Source organism: Trachemys scripta, chromosome 6 (assembly GCF_013100865.1).
Source record: "Trachemys scripta elegans isolate TJP31775 chromosome 6, CAS_Tse_1.0, whole genome shotgun sequence".
Classification (NCBI taxonomy): Eukaryota; Metazoa; Chordata; order Testudines; family Emydidae; genus Trachemys; species Trachemys scripta.
The window spans coordinates 46,350,826-46,365,789 of NC_048303.1; the positions used below are offsets into that span (position 1 = coordinate 46,350,826).

At 42.7% G+C, this 14,964-nt stretch overlaps 1 protein-coding gene across 3 annotated transcripts in view; it reads left to right on the forward strand.

Moving 5' to 3' along the window:
- Positions 1-14,472, forward strand: part of MRPS27 (mitochondrial ribosomal protein S27) — a 65,863-nt gene extending 51,391 nt beyond the window's left edge. For all 3 annotated transcript variants that reach the window (XM_034773084.1, XM_034773086.1, XM_034773085.1), the window contains 4 exons: positions 3,586-3,688; positions 5,595-5,737; positions 10,636-10,791; positions 14,088-14,472. In XM_034773084.1, coding sequence (XP_034628975.1) covers positions 3,586-3,688; positions 5,595-5,737; positions 10,636-10,791; positions 14,088-14,327 — 642 coding nt within the window. In that variant the 3' untranslated portion in view covers positions 14,328-14,472. The remainder of the gene's footprint in view (positions 1-3,585; positions 3,689-5,594; positions 5,738-10,635; positions 10,792-14,087) is intronic.
- Positions 14,473-14,964: the final 492 nt, after the last annotated feature.

Below are 14,964 nucleotides of genomic sequence, written 5' to 3' on the forward strand. Positions count from 1 at the left end.
ATCTTCTTTTATCAATACTAAATATGCCTAACCTTTCCTCACAGGTCAAGTTTTCTAAACCTTCTATCATTTTTTCTTGCTTTCATGTGGACTCTCTCTAGTTTGTCCACATTTTTCCTAAAGTGAGTTGCCCAAAACTGGACATAGTAGTCCAGCTGAGACCTCACCAATGCTGAGTAGAGTGAGACAATTACCTCCTTTGCCTTAGACATAATTCTGAGTAATGTGAGTGTTATATTAATCTTTTTTGCAGCTGTATCAGATTGTTGACTCATTCAATTTGTGAACCACTATAACCCCCTAGATCCTATTATGTAGTACTACTGTCTACCCAGTTATTCCCCATTTTGTATTTGTGCATTTGAATTTTCCTTCCTAAGGGAAGTACTTTGCACTCATCTTGTTGATTTCAGATCAAATCTCTAATTTATCAAGATCATTTTGATTTCTAATCTTATACTCCAATGTACTTGCAACCCCCCTCAGATTGGTGTCATCCACAAATTTTATTGGCATACTCTCCTCTCCTTAATCCAAGCATTAATGAAAAAATGGAATAGTACTGTACCCAGGACAGACCCCGTTAGGCCCCATTAAATATGCCCTCTCAGTTTGACAGCGAACCATTGATAACTAATTTTTCAACCAGTTTGTAATAATTTCATCTAGATCATATTTACCTAGTTTGCTTGTGAGACTGTCATGAGGGACTGTCAAAACTTTCACTAAAGTCAAGATACATCACATCTACTGCTTCACTCCCATCCATTAAGCCAGTAACTCTGTCAAAGAAGGAAAGTAGGTTGGTTTGGCTTTATTTGTTCTTGACAAATACATGTTGGTTATTGCTCATCACCCTATAATACTCTAGGTCCCTACAAATTGATTGTTTAATAATTTGTTCCAGGATCAAAGTTAGGCTGAGTGGTCTATAATTTTTTGGGTCCTTTTTGTTTCTCTTTTTAAAGATAGGTATTGTGTTTGCCTTTTTCCAGTCTTCTGTGACCTCACCAATCCTCCATGAGTTCTCAAAGATAATTGCTAATGGTGCCAAGATTGCATCAGCTAATTCCTTACCTAGGCTAGGATAAATTTAATCAGGCCCTGCTGACTTGAATATATCGAACTTATCTAAATATTCTTTAACCTGTTCTTTTCCTGTTGTAGCTTAGAATCATAGAATCACAGAATATTAGGGTTGGAAGAGACCTCAGGAGGTCATCTAGTCCAATGCCCTGCTCAAAGCAGGACCTGCACCAACTAAGTCATCCCAGCCAGGGCTTTCTCAAGCCGGGCCTTAAAAACCTCTAAGGATGGAGATTCCACCAACTCCCTCGGTAACCCATTCCAGTGCTTCACCACCCTCCTAGTGAAATTGTGTTTCCTAATATCCAACCTAGACCTCCCCCACTGCAACTTGAGACCATTGCTCCTTGTTCTGTCATCTTCCACCACTGAGAACAGCCTAGTTCCATCCTCTTCAGGTAGTTGAAGGCTGCTATTAAATCCCCCCTCACTCTTCTCTTCTGCAGATTAAATAACCCCAGTTCCCTCAGCCTCTCCTCATAAATCAGGTGCCCCAGCCCCCTAATCATTTTCATTGCCCTCTGCTGGACTCTCTCCAATTTGTCCACATCCCTTCTGTAGGTGGGGGGACCAAAACAGGACGCAATACTCCAGGTGTGGTCTCCCCAGTGCTGAATAGAGGGGAATAATCACTTCCCCCAATCTGCTGGCAGTGCTTCTACTAATACAGCCCAATATGCCATTGGCCTTCTTGGCAACAAGGGCATACTGCTGACTCATATCCAGCTTCTCATCCACTGTAATCCCCAGGTCCTTTTCTGCAGAACTGCTGCTTAGTCTGTCGGTCCCCAGCCTGTAGTGGTGCATGGGATTCTTCCTTCCTAAGTGCAGGACTCTGCACTTGTTGAACCTCAGATTTCTTTTGCCCCAATCTTCCAATTTGTCTAGGTCACTTTGGACCCTATCGCTACCCTCCAGCGTATCTACCTCTCCCCCAAGCTTAGTGTAAACTGCGAACTTGCTGAGGATGCAATTCATCCCATCATCATTAATAAAGATGTTGAACAAAACTGGCCCCAGAACCAACCCCTGGGGCACTCTGCCTGATACCGGCTGCCAACTAGACATCGAGCCATTGATGACTACCCATTGAGTCCAACAATCTAGCCAGCTTTCTATCCACCTTATACAGGGCCGGCTCCAGGCACCAGCCCAGCAAGCAGGTGCTTGGGGTGGCCAAGGGGAAGGGGCGGCATGTCGGGCTCTTCGGCGGCGGGTCCCTCGGTCCCTCTCCAAGGGAAGGACCTGCCGCCAAATTGCCGCCAAAGAAGAAAGCGGCGCGGTGGCGCTGCCAATCACAACTTTTTTTTTTCCCCCCGCCACTTGGGGCGGCAAAAACCCTGGAGCCGGCCCTCACCTTATAGTCCATTCATCCAATCCATACTTCTTTAATTTGCTGGCAAGAATACTGTGAGAGACCATATCAAAAGCTTTGCTAAAGTCAAGATATATCACATCCACCGCTTTCCCCATATCCACAGAGCCAGTTATCTCATTATAGAAGGCAATCAGGTTGGTCAGGCATGACTTGCCCTTGGTGAATTCATGTTGACTGTTCCTGATCACCTTCCTCTCCTCCAAGTGCTTGTGTTCCTTCCTCTTGTAAATATTGTAAGCATCCACTTACAATTAACTTTTTTTAGAGACAACTGAAGCAAATTGAAAGCAGTCTGTGGCTGTCAACTGTTCATCCTCTTTCCCTTAACTCTTTAAGTCTGCATCTTTGTTTTTGATCTGCTGAAGGAGAATACTCTATGTTTCCCAAGGTCATACTACTTGTGTGGTTTTAATATACTTAGTAATTTGGCCCCAGTCTCCTAGCCTCACGGGTGGTCTGGATCTTTAGGGAAGCTCATACAGTGCTTCTTCCTAACAGCAGAGCCATGTCTCCAGTGAGTCCTAGGGCACTGCTAACTAGACAAGTGTGTTGGTGCGATGCATTTTGTTTGGTTTTGCCCTAATATTCCTTTCACAATTGTTGATGCGGCATTCTCTCTGCCCAGTGATTTACTACCCTGTTGGCATTCTCTTCACTGTGGTTGCAAGACTCATACATTTTAATTTCTGATCCCTTGGCCTGTCCCCACCCCCTTTTTTGTGGGGTGGGAGTGACTGCTCCGGTGCACAGATCTGTGCAATTTTGTTTTCAATAACATTACCCTGAATACTATGAATTTCAGAACACAGGTTCAGATCTTCAACTGGCAAATGAAGGTAGCTCTGTTGATTTCAATAGAGTTATCCTTAATTATACCAATTAAGGATCTGGGCTACTGACTTTGTTTTAATACTCTGTTCCAAGAAGATGCAAATCCTCTTAAATGCAAGCTAAGACTGTAACTTTGAGTTTTTGATAGGGGGTGAATTACTGACCTATTTAAGGATTTTTTACCTCCCCATGTTGTACGATATAAGGGAAAGACATGCTATGTTTGACTGTTGCCATTGTAAGTTAATGTTTTATACAAGCAAGACTTATCTGGTTTGAATTGTTTACAGTGGGAAGAGGAGAGAAATCTTGGAGCCTCTCTTCTGCTTACAGGCCTAAAACAGACAAACACTGTGGGTTTTAGCTCCCAGCTTTATGGCTATACATTCCTTGGTAAGTTTTTAAGTTCCTTACGTACCAATATTTTTTTCCTCCACTGTACTTATTGATTTAATTAAAAATAGTCCCATTAAATTATTTCTTTGCTAAATTAAAATGTCATCATCATTCACAGACAATAGAATTAGGCTTAAATAAAGTGAAAGTTTTGATACAAAGACAAACCAGATCTGAGTGATTTTCAGTCCATCTTTAGCTTGCATCAGTCAGGGTGGGGAGGTCACCATGATGCAAACTAAGAATGGAGTAACAGATTTAACTTTGAAAATTGTGCCTAAAATTGCTGTCAGTTTCACACCTTCCCTTCCCTGTGGGCTTCCCCTTCAGGTTGCCCTGCTACAATGGAAGAGTAGACGTATTCTTTTAAATGATTGCGTTTCATTAGAACATCAGTGTTTCCAAAGTGAGATTGCTGATATTGGAAGTGCATTTTCTGCAGTATACCGAGTATGCTGGATGTGTGTAAGTAGCACTAGGTGTGATGTGCTAGGCAATGTTTTATTTAAATAAATAGTGATCGATCTGAATTCTCTTGAAATTTCACCTCTGTATTTCTTTTAACTTTCATAATTCCTGTGTTTCACTGAAGACTATAAAATGCATAGTGATTTTCTTCCCTCTCCACTGCAAAACTGCCATTTACCTCTGGGTAAACACCTATTTTAGCAGCAAGCTTTACATGATTGCTCCATCACTGTATCAGTTTATTTTAGAAATCTATCAAAGGTAATAAAAACTAGACATGTTTTGAAAATGTAACTTCAAAGTAAAATGTGTAGTGGCAGAATAAGGATATTGATTCTGATTTAACCTGACTGTAAGAAAAAATTGCACTCTCAATCAAAAGGGAGATAAAAGTTGTAAGTAAATTTGAAAGCAAGTTTTCCATGGGGCTGTTAGTTTACCTTTGAGATATTGTTACAGGTAGATTTTTGCTGTTTGGTTGACATTCAGATTTGTTACGCCATATAGATTGGCTGGGAAGTGGTTCTATTTAGAAAATGTACTTTACTGTTGTCTGTAAGCAATAGTCCTCATCCGATGACATTGACATTCAGTGGATCAAAAGCAATTTACTGCAATGTCACGTATTCTACAATCTTGCCAACACTAACAGAACAGACCTCTGCAAGAGTGAAAGATGTCTCTAGGCATAGCCTGACCTGGAGCACTTTAGCAATTTAAATTTAGCCATAGTCCAATAAGCTTTGTCTTTGCATGTGTTACTGTGCTTTTCCTCAATCATCCTCCTCCATGGAAGAAAAATCTGTGTTTTAATAGCTTGCATTGTCAGAGCCATAATTCTAACTAAGTTGTACAATTAAAGGTTATATGAACTGCAGTAAGAAAGGTAAGGCTGGATCAAAAGGGTATAGCAAAAATACACCATTAGTTACAACGATGACAGTCAAGAGCTTAGACTGGTTACCATTGTAGGTCAGCATTTACCAACATGTTACCACGCTGTGGAGTGCTGATCTTCATTTCTCTATATGTAGCATAGGTGTTTCATGTTTTATAATGTATTAACTCTTGGTAAATGGGCCAGATTTCTAGAGGTGCTGAGCGAGTGAAAAGTCACTGGGAGTTGTGGTGCTCAACATTCCCAGAAATGAGGCTTAACGTGTCAAGTTGGGCACCCAACATGAGGCCTCTGCTGAAAAGTTTGGCCTAACAGCTGTCTTAGTTTCTCCATCTGCAAGACAGATGTTAATCCTTACCTAGCTCACTAGGCTGTGGTAAGGCCAAATTAGTAAATGTTTGTAAGGCTCTGGAGCAAGTTATTATTTCCTTAGACACCACGAGAGTTGCTTTCACTTTTTTAGTGCAGCCCTTTGTCATTCCTTATCTCAGGGCTCAAACAGTAAAGTATTAACTCTTAGATATTATTGTACAACAGGAAAAGTGGAGTTGCACAAAGGACTGCAAGCTGTGTACCATCAAATGCCACTGATGTGGACACCGGGATACCTGAACAGAGCTTTGCAAGTGATGGACAATGTGGCCTCGCTCCCAGGGGATATAAAGCTCTGCAAAGAAGCTGTAAGTGTAAAAGAGAGTTTAGCATGGCATAGTTGTGCACAATATGTAGCCTTGAGGGTCACACGCAGCCCATGGAATCCTGAACTGTGATCCATGGACTCCCTCTTTTGGTAACTGCAAAGTGGGAACAAAGCTGACTCACCACAGGTTTCTGATGAGTCCTTGACAGCAAGCAATGTCTGTTCAGTGCAGCCTTCGGTGCACAGCCTGAGAGCCAGACATATTACGAGGTCATGGGTCCACAGTCAGTACTTAGGGACAGATTCTCTGCTCTGGTCCCAAGCCATCTGCTAAGGATTCCCCTGGTGTGAGAGAGTCAACAATGGGCACAAAGCCAGCAGAGCCAACTCTTATGTCTCCCTTCTAAGAGCCCACAGCTCAGGGGACTGGAAGGGGGAATGGGTTGGAGTGCGCTGCATTCAGTCTATTCCCAATGGCCTCAAGGGGACCATTGGCAGCTGATGAAAATCAGAGCAGCCTGGGCTGGGGCAGGGAATCCTTAGCTGGCTGTTGGTTTTCAGCTTATTCTTTTTATACCCTCCCCTGGATGGCTGTCTGGGGGAGGGAAACTTCCCTGTGCTAGGAGTTCCTCTAGGCACAGGCAGAGCCAGCCAAGCTCCTGTCCTGCTCTCCCCAGCGCTCTCACAGCCTGACGGGAACAGGAGATGACAACCAGAACGTCTCTTTACCTGCCCCTGCCATGTAGCAGGTGGCCAGCTGGGGAGTTGCTGAGCAGCTTCTCAAAGCACCCCACAGGCTCACCGCAGAGCAGCTTCTGGGGCTGCCGAGGAAGCAGTGAGGAGGTGGGACTCAGTTTGAGGCTATTTTTGGAAACTGCAGGGTGCAGCTCGAGGGACGCATTTCCAATTCCTAATCAAATACCATTTAGAGACACAACTCAGAGCCCCAAGGACCACAGATGGCCCTTTGGTCACAGTTTGGACACCACTGATCTGAGTCATTAAGGAATATAAAAAACCCAACAAACCCCACAAAGGGTCGGTTATTGCGGTGCGTGCATTTGGTTTTGATTTTCAAGCCTGAAGGATGAAGCCTTGTAGGTCCTGGCAAGTTTGTTTGTTTAGATTTATAATCACACAGTAAATAAGCACCCATTCAGCCTGCTTTGGGCAATGACAACATGGCCCTTGATGCCACAACCCTGAAACCAGCTTTTGTCTCTGTTTAAGAACTTCAGATCTGATCTAGTCACTTCTAAATTTGTATTTCTTTTATCTGCATATGAAATAACGATCGTGGCCTGATCTAGCAGAGCCCTCTTTATGCAGATTTTAGTGAATGAACCATCAGGGTGGTTATTAAAATTTTCAAGCGCGTTTAAGTAACTTAGGATATGTCTACACTGCACTGTAGGTCCAGAGTTCAAACTCAAGCTCAAGCCTAACCCTCCTTCTGTCTCCACACAAATCACACTAACCCAGGGTCCCAGGATTCCATGAGCCAGATCCAGAGTTCAAGCCCTATTGTTTTGCAGTGTAGACGAAGCTCCACTGGATTTGTGTTGAGGGAGTCCACCAAAAGTGTTCCACCATCCCACAAGCCAACTGCGTGTCCTCTGGAAAGTCAATCTTGGTGGACAGTCAAATTTTCCCACTGCACAATGAACAAAGGGCTAGAACAGCTTCATTTTGGAAGGCTGAACTCAGGCCCGAATAATGTAGATGCTGGACCCAGGGTTCACCAATTCCTAACCTGGGATTACATATGAGTATAGCTGCTCAAGCCCCTAGGTTAACAAATTAAAGTTGGTGTTGATTGTTAACCACAGCCATAATCGGAGACACTCGTCTGTAGACTCATGACTAGTATTCTCAAGGGCTGAACTAGTAGAACCCATGAGGTATATGTACTCAGTACCAAGAAATTTCATTTCTGCTGAGGAGCAATTCTGCTCTCAGTTACCAGTGACTTATTATCATAAACATGACACTATACATCAAAATATTGGGCCATATTCAAACCCAACTGAGCTATGCTGACTTACTCCAGCGGAGGATCTGGCCATCTCCATTTAAAGGCTCATTTTAAGAGCTAGCTCCTTTTAGATATTTTTAATCATTATCTCTGAGTGAATGTAGTGTTCATAAAAGAGAGAAACTAATAGCATTGACCAGATGAGACACTGGGGCTAGTCCTACTGCTGTTGAAATCAGCAGAAAATCTTCAAGCGAGTCCACTGGAAGCTAGATCAAGTGCTGTAAAACCTTCTTTCCCACAGTGCCCTGGGGCTCCCTTGAGTGAGACTGTCCAACATGCAGAATTACATTGATTGTGGGGTGGTTCGGGGATGTGAATAAATAGGGGCCATATCAAAACCACTAAATTCACCCACACTTCTGTGACCCCAGTTAGTATAGTTGTTTGAGAGATCCACTAATTCATTCCACAACCTAGTCCCATGCATTTTTAGTGTGTGCAGTGTATTTCTGGTTGGAGGTATTTTGTTATCTAAAGAGAAACTTCAAAATAACTCTCTCAATAGTATAACTTGATAAATAAGTCATAAACTAGTGGTTCTATATGGTTGTCTGCTTTTACAAACTCTAGAGTGGTCTAGAAAGATATTTAATTTCCTACTAAGGTTTAAAGCTTCCATTAATCTTTGACTAGCTAGGCCTTTGTTTCCCTGCTGAGCTTATTCTTCTAAGAACTCAGTGTCCTTTTTGTTATCATTATAAATACTGTAACTATTATTTGACTGCTGCTGTGCACAAAAAAAGATACATATGCTCTTAACAAATCTCTGGATACTGTAAGGAATTCCACAAATGAGAGTACACATATTTCTAAGCATGCATTTTTGTTCTTGCCACTTATCTCATCTTGTTGTTTCATTATTGGTAGTTTCAAGCTGGTTTATGGTCCCATTAGATTGCAGTCTCAAGAAACAGCAATTGAGAAATGTTCTATTTCAAATTAGCCTGATGTTGGTTCATTAAGTGTTATACAAATGCAGACAGTAGGAAAATGATCTTTAAAAATAAACAAACTGCAGGCATCAAGATCACTTTTGCTTTGTGGAAAGTATCAGAAGCTTAGAATGTTCAGTGGTTATTTATAGATCCACTTCATCCTAGTGGCATGCATGCAGAATTAAGATTCACAGTAGGATAACGGCTCTTTGCATTTGTAACAGTTGAACCTGAAAAAATTCACACTAGACAGAATTTTAACTTTTACAAGAATCTGGAATTTTCCCCGAATACCACAACAGCATCAAGATAGCAGTACCATCCTTTGCATTGATCATACATACAAAAATTGTTTATAGGGTTAGTTCATTAACCTAATGCATTCCTTTTGGTTCTGCTACAATTAGATTATGAGACAGGGCAGTTCTCTCAGAGAGAGAAAGTACATCTAGCTGAAAGCAGTACAAAGAGAACCAGGATCTCGCATAGATTAAAACCAAGTCTGTACTATGGATGCTATGTGCTAATGTGTTTTCTTTCTGTTCCTCCTATTAAATTATCGAATTGCTGAACTAAAGATGTTTTTTCTGCCAGTTAAACAGATCATGAGTTCCCAGTGCACTTTAGCCAAAGATGAATTGAGATGTCCTATGAAGATTCTATTACAGAAGCATTCCGAAATAGCTCCCAGTATATAAATGCTGTGGTATATTGTGTCTGTACTATTTTCACCATGAAATATTTATAGCCAGAAATTAGAGTAATGGCCGGGTGGGATTTTTCAGAAAGACCAAGTGTAATGGGGCTTGACCGAGGTTCGTCCCTCAGCAGGGCTGTGGGGTATCCCACCGCCTCGCTCTAGTTCACTGTCAGTCCTGGCCCTGCGGTAGTGTGGGACAGCAAACACACGATTAGGGGCTCAGGCCCTTTAGGCCGGGGCTGAGCCAATAGTTCTATACAGGACACCCAGGACATAGGTCAGGGCGGGGCAGCAACCAAACAGTCAGGAACTCAGGCCCTTAAGCAGGGGCTGAGTCAATAAGCAAGGGGTCCCAGCCTCTCTAGGCCAGGGAAAGGGGGAGTCTGCCACCCAAGGAGTGGGTGGCAGGGGGGACGCAGCCTCCCACTCCAGTGTGTCCCAGCCCGGGGCCCTAGCAGCGGCGGAAACTCGCTGCTGTCAGTGGGGATCCTGCCGCAACACACCAACATAGGCTCTGGCAGTGCTGCAGCCAGACTGGAGTCTGCTGCCCCCGGGCTACTTCCACACTCCCCCTTGTAGGGTACCTGGGTCATGCTAGTGTCCTTGGCGGTCTCTAACAGCATCGGTTCCTCCAGGTAGGTAGCGAAGGGTAGGCTCAGCTCCTCCTCGGGGTAGCTGGAAAGGGGCAGGCTCAGCCAGTCCTCGGGGTAGCAAGCGAGGGGTAGGCTCGGCTGGCCCGGTGCGACCTCAGGCCAGCCGCGACCTGCTGCCATCTCCCAAGTGGGAGCTCGGGCACAGACGTCTGGTCTCTCCGGCAGCTGGTTCTCACCTGAGCTCTGCAGGCGGGCTTTTATACTTCCGGGTCTGCGCTGTGACCTCTGAGGGGCGGGCGCAGGACTCAGTGGCTCCACCCACATTGGTATTTCGGGAGATTCGTCCCTCAGCGGGGCTGTGGGGTATCCCACTGCCTCGCTACAACAAGCATTGGCCTAACTCTGCTCCTAATGAAGTCAGTGGTAGTTTTACCATTTACTTGAATGGGAACAGAGTTTCAACACTTATGAAAATTCCAACCTTAATACTCCCAAACACATTAGACGGCATTAATTCTTGAAACAGTAAATCGTGTTCCTTGTGGAATTTTTTTTAATTCAACTTACAGTACAGCCATCTCAAAATCAATGTTTATACTTAGAACACCTTCATGAAATGATGTTGGATTGTGTTTGCAAACTACATGGTAACAATTCTGATTTCTTGTTCAGATTGATGTTCTGGAGACAATTTTGCAGTCTGTCCCTGAGGTAAAAACAGATCCAGAACCATCAGAAGAAGTCAAGGTATCAGAACACAAGCCAAAGCAAATAGAATCTGAAGAAACAGAGCAGTCTAAACTGCCTGAGTACCTTACCCAATTTAAGGTAAGATTTTCTTTTTTACAGTTTTAACCAAGCTATAATAGGTTTCCACTATGTACAGCAGCAAATAAATATGTTTGCCTTTTATGCTGATGGACTGATAGCCCCACCTGCATCAGTAACGCTAGCTGGCATTTTTAAAACTGACACTGAATTACATTTTTACTGCCTCACACAGGAAATTGCCTTCAGAGAAACAAATGCTTAAGGCCACTTGTCTATTTTGTCTGTCTGCTGGGATTTTATCTTCTCTTTTCATAACGTCAGACTGATAAATCAAAATCCTGTTAGCTAAAATGGTGTGTCATTACAGATCCATTATTTGACCATATGTGGGCTCTTGCTTGTTAAAAACAAATGCCATTGGTCTGACATTGTCCAGGATTTGTTGCCAATTAGGTATGTTATCATTAAATATGACTGTTATAGCTTCTAACTTCAGTCTAGGAAGTTACAGGCCCACCCGCTTTTTTTTAGCCTTTAAACTACTACTAATGTGCACAGTACAAATTATTAGACTGGAGTCCACAAAGAAGATTCACATACACATATTAAGGCTGCATGGATTTTTTTAAAATTTAAATTGTATGAAATTATATGCAAATGTATTGCAGACTTAGGCTTCTATCAGATTGCCCTCAATCTGGCAATGTCTGGGCAATGTCTGCCTTAACACTACTCACAGGTAGTAGAGTTTCTCCTTTTGCTCAGATGATATTGGCTTGTGTTTTTCCAGCTGAAATTGGTTAGTTCTGTTGTTCATACTGTTTGTATAGGGGTAGCTGATGACAATGGTGTCTCTGTGCTACATTTTCATTCCATGTTTACTTCAAGAAATTACTAGGACTGTTTGTTTCATGCTTGGGCTTGCTCTGCCTGGCTTTTCTACACATGCTTTTGGATTCATTTCTGTGCTTTGTATTCAAAGGGGCTGTTTTTGGAAACAGCATGAATGATCCTTTGCAGACTGACTAATAAGGAAGATGTTTGGCAGAGTGCCTCCTTAGAGGTGCTGAGTGCTCTCCATCTCTGCTAAAGAGATTGGGAGTAGAGGATACTCACCACCTTCCAGGATCAGGCCCTTAGAGTTATAATTTAGACTGTATCTGACTTTGTCATTGTAATAATTACCTGTCCTCTGATACCACACCAAGGCCTACAGTTCAGTACAACTTTCCTCTAGTAACTCTTTCCAGCTGTTTAAATGATCAGTGGGCAGGGCTTTTGTTACATAAAGGCTCTACAGACAGCTCATGTGAGGCACCAAGCCACACACAAACCATTCTGTCTAAAAGCAGTGTTCCTTTTTGGACTGTCTGCATGTGGAGCCCAGGGGAATTGCTTTAAAAAAAAACAAATCAATGATTTAGCTATTTACAAATGCCTTCTGGCATCTACAGCCTGTTATTTTCCTAAATGAGTTTCATTTACGTATTAGAGTATTTCCGGAGAGTCCAAAAGTTCAGTTGTTATAGGTGACGGAAGATCATCTAGTTCCTCATTCTTTTGTATTTATTTTTGTTTAATGTCTTGGCATGTCAGTGTCCCTCTCCTCATCTCTCTGCACTCCCCTCCTCCTGGTATGCAGTAGGAAAAGTTTTGGAGTGATTTTTAGCAGTTATATTTAAACCAAAAAAACCTAATTTGGCAGTGTGAAAGTAGCTATCAGGAATGCCATCCCCCACAACCAGATACGTACTAACTCGTCACATTTCTCACTGACATGCCAATATGTCTACTAACAATATTTCAAACAAAATAAGAGAGCTGTATGTCCAGCTATGAGCACGTATTTGCATGGTCTGGTGACTTCAAAACAATTGTTGATCTATCAGAAAAACTTCCATCGGACCAGAGTATGTAGCGTTCAACCCCACTCCCCTGCCCCCCAGCATCCATCAAGGTCAGGCAGTCTAAGAAGTGCAGAGGCTGCTAAAGGAACAGTGCAGTCTTCTGGGCACTTTAGAGCTGAGCTCCATGGCAACTCTCCCTGCAGGAGCTGAGGGGGGAAAGATTTTGAGCAGACAGAGGAGAAGAAGGAATGTGGTCAGTGGGTCTGCGAACTGTATAGAACACAGTACAGATTGGGGCATGGGCTTCAGCTTGCAACAGGAGCCCTAGCCCAGCTGTCTAGGTACCCCATATCTGCCTTCTTGTTTGGGGATGAATTACACAGAGACACTGCAGCTTTTGTGCAGGGGGCTATGGTAGAAACATAGCTGCACACTCTGAAGAGGAGACACTATTTCATGATCTCCTAATAGAGGTCAACTCTATGAAATAGATATTAGAATTTTATTTAGACCACCACAGTGTGAGAAAATGTGATCCTTTCAGAAGAGTGAGCAAAGGGTAAACATTTGCTTTTTAAGCTGCTTGATGCCATGTCATCTTCCTCCTCCAGGAAGAACCCCTCCTCCTGTTCTCTGGAAGGTTGCACTGACAATGGCATTTTACTGCCTTAATGATGCAACATCATACTACACCTTCAGCTTCCAGAAAGCCACAAATGGCCCTGTTGAATTATCTAAGTCTTGAAGCACTTAAGCAAATTAATATTTGTGTGCTTCAGCAGGGTACTCCACAAGAAATACTGAACTAGATATATAACAAAGCTCAGAAAAAAATACTGCATGGCTTCCTGACCAAGTTCTGCTGTTAACTTCACTGAATAAACGGCGCTAAAGCAAGAACTATTGCAAAGTCTGTATAAGCATAGCTGAGCTTCAGATCGCATTAGTTGGAAAACATCTGTAATGGAATTCGGTAGTTCACAATTGCTGCAAGGACTCATGGGAGCTATTTAGTAAGCCATTACTAAGAGACTATTTAAATAATTTGCATCTGTTGAAAGGGATTCTAATAGAGGGAATCCAAGGCAAAGCCTTATATTAGCCTTGGCTTAAACACACCAGTGAGGTGTTTTAGTTTACATTTATCTTAGTTGGCTGGTCATCTATCATTTGATACTTAAGAGTTTTATTTATGGTGTTTCTCTTTAGTTTTGTGAGTTCAGTCAACTCCAGCACTTAACTGAATTCAAAATTGATTGTCTCAGCTTAGTTATTGCCAAATGAAAACTAATTTAGATGATGTGTGTTTGGGAAGAGTGGCAAAAATGGACAGTTACTATAATGAAATCACTTTGCCAAGATAAATGCATAAGTTAAATTATCCCCTAAGAATGGCACAGTCAACAGTTAAATAAAAACAGCCATTTTTTTCAGGCCGGGAAATAATGTGGACATTTGGGACTGACTGGATTTAAAAAAAAAAACAAACACCTTTTTTTATGACAGGATCTGTATTCTAAACTGCATTCGCTTGGCAAGGTTGAATCTGAAAGCCTGTTGACCCTGACCACCCAACTTGTCAAGGAAAAGCTGCCAGCATGTGAAGTGGAAGACATTGCAAAATATGAGCAGAAGCTAAAAGAATGGGAGCAGGAGCACGCGCTTCTGATGGAGAGAGAAAAAGAGATGAGAGAGAAGGCTAAGCAGGAGCAAGCAGCTAGGGAATTCGCTAAAGCATCTGTTTAATATTGCAACTCAGAGACTGCTGTTATGCTACTTATTCTTCTGGTAATAAACTTAAACACATGTCATTATTAATACTGCAATGCAACCTTGCTGTAAATGTGACATTTGCTGTATGCAAATTAAACTAACTGATCGTTTCCATCCATCTTGCCTGTTTCCTGGAGTACATGTGCAGTTTAAAAATTATGATCCTGCCTAGAATGAGCTCTCCTTACAGAGGGTAGAAGGAGAATGAGTGTGTGAGGGGAATGGGGGGCTCATGGCAAAGGCGGAAACAGTGAAGCAGAAAGCAGCTTGTCATTTGTATAGGCCTTTGACACTGGAGCAAGTTTGAAAAAAACCAAATCCAAAACACCCAGGGCTTGTCCAGTCTTTTCTTCCCTGTCCTTTGTTTTTATTAAGATGCATTTGGATCATCTCCATGAGAGAAAGGAAAACCTGTGGCTACTTTTAAACCTGAGAACCATCAGGATTAATATATTAATCACCTAGGGTTACCATACGTCCGGATTTTCCCGGACATGTCCGGCTTTTGGGGGCTCAAATCCCCGTCCGGGGGGAAATCCCCAAAAGCCGGGCATGTCCGGGAAAATCGGGAGGGAGGGAGGGAGGGCTCGGCGGGGCCTCTTTGGCCGGG